The sequence below is a fragment of the Tachysurus fulvidraco genome, chromosome 14 (assembly GCF_022655615.1).
Source record: "Tachysurus fulvidraco isolate hzauxx_2018 chromosome 14, HZAU_PFXX_2.0, whole genome shotgun sequence".
Taxonomy (NCBI): Eukaryota; Metazoa; Chordata; class Actinopteri; order Siluriformes; family Bagridae; genus Tachysurus; species Tachysurus fulvidraco.
This window is the reverse complement of record NC_062531.1, coordinates 27,039,679-27,044,678: the sequence shown is the minus strand read 5'-3', so window position 1 is coordinate 27,044,678 and position 5,000 is coordinate 27,039,679. Positions and strand designations below refer to the sequence as shown.

The window sequence follows — 5,000 nt, the reverse complement described above, 5'->3', positions numbered from 1 at the left end:
CCATGTATACGTTTATACACACACACACACACACACACACACACACACACACACACACACACACACACACACACACACACACACACACACACAGAGTAAATTATCCAGAGCTTTCCATTTTAACCATCTGTGCTCCATCTGGAGAGAGAGAGAGAGAGAGAGAGAGAGAGAGAGAGAGAGAGAGAGAGAGAGAGAGAGAGAGCGCGCCTACGTTTGCTCCATTCATTCAACTCGTAGCCACGCCCCTCGAACGTAAAGCCAGGGGGCTCGACCAATGAGAGGATGAGAATGGAGTCGCGCGGCTCTGCTGATGGTCAGCTGACTAACCCGAGCTTATATAAAGGCTGTGAACGGTGAGCTTCATTCATTTACATTCAGAGAGTGTGTGATAGGGTTCAGTTTACATTTTACACTTTACACCACTTTACACCAGTTTACACTCACCGGAGCGGCCTGTTTTAAAGTTCTACAACAGTATGGTATTGAGATTAAACGCATTTCTTCCACTTTGTGTGTGTTTAATGCTGGTTTGTTGTACACTGAGTGTGTGTTCTGAGGATGAGCTGAAAGGTAAGACATCATTATTTATTTTATTTATAAACATCTCCATCATTCAAACATCATTCATTTCATCTACAAGTTAAATGTACACACACATACAGTGTGTGTGTGTGTGTGTGTGTGTGTGTGTGTGTGTGTGTGTGTGTGTGTGTGTGTGAGAGAGAGAGAGAAAGTGAGTGAGTGTGTGTGTGTGAGAGAGAGAGAGTAAGTGATAGTGTGTGAGTGTGAGTGTGTGTGTCTGTGTGTGTGTGTGTGTGTGTGTGTGTGTGTGTAAAACAGTTTTTATCTGTTTCTGTAAACAAATCTAATATTTAAATATAAATACAATTAAATTAATTGAAACTAAATAATGATTGTGAGAAATTATTTTGGAATCCGTCACATTTCTGTTGCATCATCATCTGTGTCTCAGTGAAATATTTCAGGTGTGGCTTTACCTGTGTGTTACAGGAGGTGTGGACGTGAACCCAGAGCCGCTCGATCAGCAGGTTAAATACAACATGCGGAAATCTGAGGATCTGGATGATGAAGGCTGTTTCCTCCAAACGGGTCACAACGAGGTGCTGCAGCAGTGTGGGTTCAACACCACGGCCAAGACTATCCTTATCATCCACGGCTGGACGGTTGGCACACACACACACACACACACACACACACACACACACACACACACACACACACACACACACACACACACACACACACACACACACACAGACAGACTCTGAAGTGTGTGTTGTTATTAGGCCCTCGCTTTGAATGACTTCGGCACATTTGTGGTCACCAGTGTAACATCACCAGTTTCTCCCACAAACTGTTTACTGATATCGACCCGTTCTCTGTCCATGTGACCTGCTGAGTCACGCTTTGGGGCTGCAGCAGGAGTCTGGTCTCTTATTCAGCTGCAGGTCCATGTGAATGTTTATCAGAACCTTCTTCAGCAACATACAGTTCCTTCTCTGTGAGCGTCTCCCAATCAACCTGCAATCGTCCTGCCAGACAACGTCCTCTGTCACACTGCAGAGGGTGAAGCTGTTCCATGAAGATAAGGATGTCCTGGATCCAAACCCAAATAAAAACCTCTGGAAAATCCTTGGCAAAAACTTTATAGCTAATAAACTCACTTACAGATCCTGACCTGAGGAAGAAGAGGATGAGGATCACACCAGAGCAGTGGGAGAAACTAATGATGTCCACTGAGCGCTGAAGTTATACAAAGCAATGTCCTTTACACGTCCTAATGATCTTGTGATATCAGTAACTTATCTGCGATCTCCTTCTGTGCCCCACTGACTTTCTCTTTTTAATCAGTTTTCCAGTTTTTTCAAAGGTTTGTGTCACTTTGGAACTTTGGAATATTTCACAGCTAACATTCCTTCAAATTCTGAGCAATGAAGATATTTAAATTGTTATATTGATATTTCACATCACTATAAACACTAAATATTATTATTCTTATTATTATTATTATTATTACACTAATGTGTAGTGTGTATAAAAACTATAAAAACTAAATATTATTATTATTATTATTATTATTATTATTATTATTATTATTATTATTATTATTATTATTATTACACTAATGTGTAGTGTGTATAAAAACTATAAACACTAAATATTATTATTATTATTATTATTACACTAATGTGTAGTGTGTATAAAAACTATAAACACTAAATATTAACAATATTTCAGAAAAAAATCAGTCTTTGTAAATTGTTCTCAAATTTTTTCCAATATATAAATGTCTGTTGTGTTTAATCCTAAATCTGTCGGTCACACATGGATTCTCTCTTTCTCTCTCTGTGTGTGTGTGTGTGTGTGTGTGTGTGTGTGTGTGTGTGTGTGTGTGTGTGTGTGTGTGTGTGTGCGTGCGTGTGCGTGCGTGTGCGTGCGTGTGCGTGCGTGTGCGTGCGTGTGCGTGCGTGTGCGTGCGTGCGTGTGCGTGCGTGTGCGTGCGTGTGCGTGCGTGTGCGTGCGTGTGCGTGCGTGCGTGCGTGTGTGCGTGTGTGTGTGTGTGTGTGTGTTACAGATAGGGGGTGTCTTTGAGAGTTGGATGTACAAGCTGGTCTCAGCAGTAGTGCAGCGTGAGGCTGAGGCCAATGTCATTGTGGTGGACTGGCTTGGTTTGGCACATCAACTTTATCCTGACGCTGTCAATCACACACTCCGTGTCGGACACAGCATTGCCACATTGCTTGATTGGCTAAAGGTACACACACTCTCACACTCACACACTCACACACACACACACACACACACTCTCTCTCTCTCTCTCTCTCTCTCTCTCACACACACACACACACACACACACACACACACACACACACACACACAGAGAGACAGACACATTGTGTCTCTGGTTCATCGCTGCATCCCAGTGTTGGCTGAGAGATTATCAGACACAATGTGGTGTGTTGTGTAGTGTAGAGTTGTGTAGTGTAGTGTAGAGTTGTGTTGTGTAGTGTGTAGTGTAGTGTGTAGTGTAGAGTTGTGTAGTGTGTAGTGTAGTGTGTAGTGTAGAGTTGTGTAGTGTAGTGTAGAGTTGTGTAGTGTGTAGTGTAGTGTAGTGTGTAGTGTAGAGGTGTGATTGTGTTGTATCGTAGTGGTAGTTAGCTGTAGCTGTAGTGTGTTAGTGGTAGTGTGTAGTGTAGTGTGTAGTGTCGTGTTCGTGTGTAGTGATCGATGTGAGTAGTAGTGTTATTGTAGTGTAGGTCGTAGTGTAGTAGTGTTCGTGTGAGTGTAGGTGTTTTATAGTGTGTAGTGTAGAGTTGTGTAGTGTGTAGTGTAGTGTGTAGTGTAGTGTAGAGTTGTGTAGTGTGTAGTGTGTATTGGTGTGTAGTGTAGAGGTGTGTAGTGTAGTGTGTAGTGTAGTGTAGAGTTGTGTGTAGTGTGTAGTGTAGAGTTGTGTGTAGTGTGTACTGTAGAGTTGTGTGTAGTGTGTAGTGTAGTGTAGTGTGTAGTGCATTGTAGTGTAGTGTAGTTAAGTGTAGTTAATAAGTGGTGATGTAAATATATACACTGTATTAATTAACAAATAGTTGCTGTAACACAATAATACACTTGTGTATATAAAGGGATGCTGTACCCCAGTGATGAGGATGTTGTCTTATTAAATGGAAGATTGTTAGTTCAAATCCCAAGTCCACTGCTGGGCCCCTTACATCTCAACTGCAGAAAAAAGTTGCTCTTCATAAGGACATCTGCCAAATGTTGTAAAAGTAAATTCATACAAAGATTAAACATTATGTAATGTTGTGTGTGTGTGTGTGTGTGTGTGTGTGTGTGTGTGTGTGTGTGTGTGTGTGTGTGTGTGTGTATCCATCTGCACAGGATGAACAGCAGCTGCCTCTGGAGAATGTGCATCTTATTGGTTACAGTCTGGGAGCTCATGTAGCAGGATATGCTGGAACATTCGTTAATGGGAAAGTCGGCCGTATAACAGGTCTGTACACACACACACACGCACGCACGCACGCACACACACACGCACGCACGCACATGCACGCACGCACGCACACACACACACACGCACATACACGCACGCACGCACGCACGCACATACACGCACGCACATACACGCACGCACACACACACACGCACATACACGCACGCACGCACGCACATGCACACGCACATACACGCACATACACGCACGCACGCACACGCACGCACGCACACACACACACACACGCACACGCACGCACGCACGCACATGCACGCACGCACGCACGCACACACACACACACGCACATACACGCACGCACGCACGCACATACACGCACGCACATACACGCACGCACACACACACACGCACATACACGCACGCACGCACATACATACACGCACGCACACACACACACGCACATACACGCACGCACGCACGCACATGCACACACACACACACGCACATACACGCACGCACGCACATACACACACACGCACACACACACGCACGCACGCACATACACACAGAGCTGCAGTGTGTGACTGGTGTTTACATGGAATGTGAATGACTTTAAACTCTATTCTAATGCTAATGAAGGTAATCAGAGAAGATGTATTTAACAGGGTTGGACCCGGCCGGTCCCATGTTTGAGGGGGCGGAGCCAAACAAACGCCTGTCTCCAGATGATGCAGACTTTGTGGATGTTCTGCACACATACACACGTGAAGCTCTGGGTGTGAGCATCGGCATCCAGCAGCCAATCGGACACATTGACATCTACCCTAATGGGGGAGATGTGCAGCCCGGATGTGCCCTGGGGGACGTCCTGTCCTCTGCTGCTGCAGGGGGTGAGACATGTCCACTCAGCATTATTATACAATTATGTGACTTTGGCTTGTGTGGTTTATTAGAATTCATGCTGTGTGTGTGTGTGTGTGTGTGTGTGTGTGTGTGTGTGTGTGTGTGTGTAGACTTTATGGAGGTGATG

General features: G+C 44.5%; 1 protein-coding gene across 2 annotated transcripts in view; it reads left to right on the top strand.

The window, feature by feature from the left end:
* Positions 1-381: 381 nt before the first annotated feature.
* The window catches only part of LOC113650387 (lipase, endothelial), a 7,904-nt gene continuing 3,285 nt past the window's right edge, over positions 382-5,000 (top strand). The window contains exons 1-6 of one of the 2 annotated variants that reach the window (XM_047823149.1): positions 382-570; positions 1,012-1,184; positions 2,597-2,776; positions 3,898-4,009; positions 4,636-4,860; positions 4,984-5,000. The exon at positions 4,984-5,000 is cut by the window's right edge and continues 226 nt beyond it. In XM_047823149.1, coding sequence (XP_047679105.1) covers positions 477-570; positions 1,012-1,184; positions 2,597-2,776; positions 3,898-4,009; positions 4,636-4,860; positions 4,984-5,000 — 801 coding nt within the window. In that variant the 5' untranslated portion in view covers positions 382-476. The remainder of the gene's footprint in view (positions 571-1,011; positions 1,185-2,596; positions 2,777-3,897; positions 4,010-4,635; positions 4,861-4,983) is intronic. The other variant, XM_047823147.1, reaches the window with a different exon arrangement.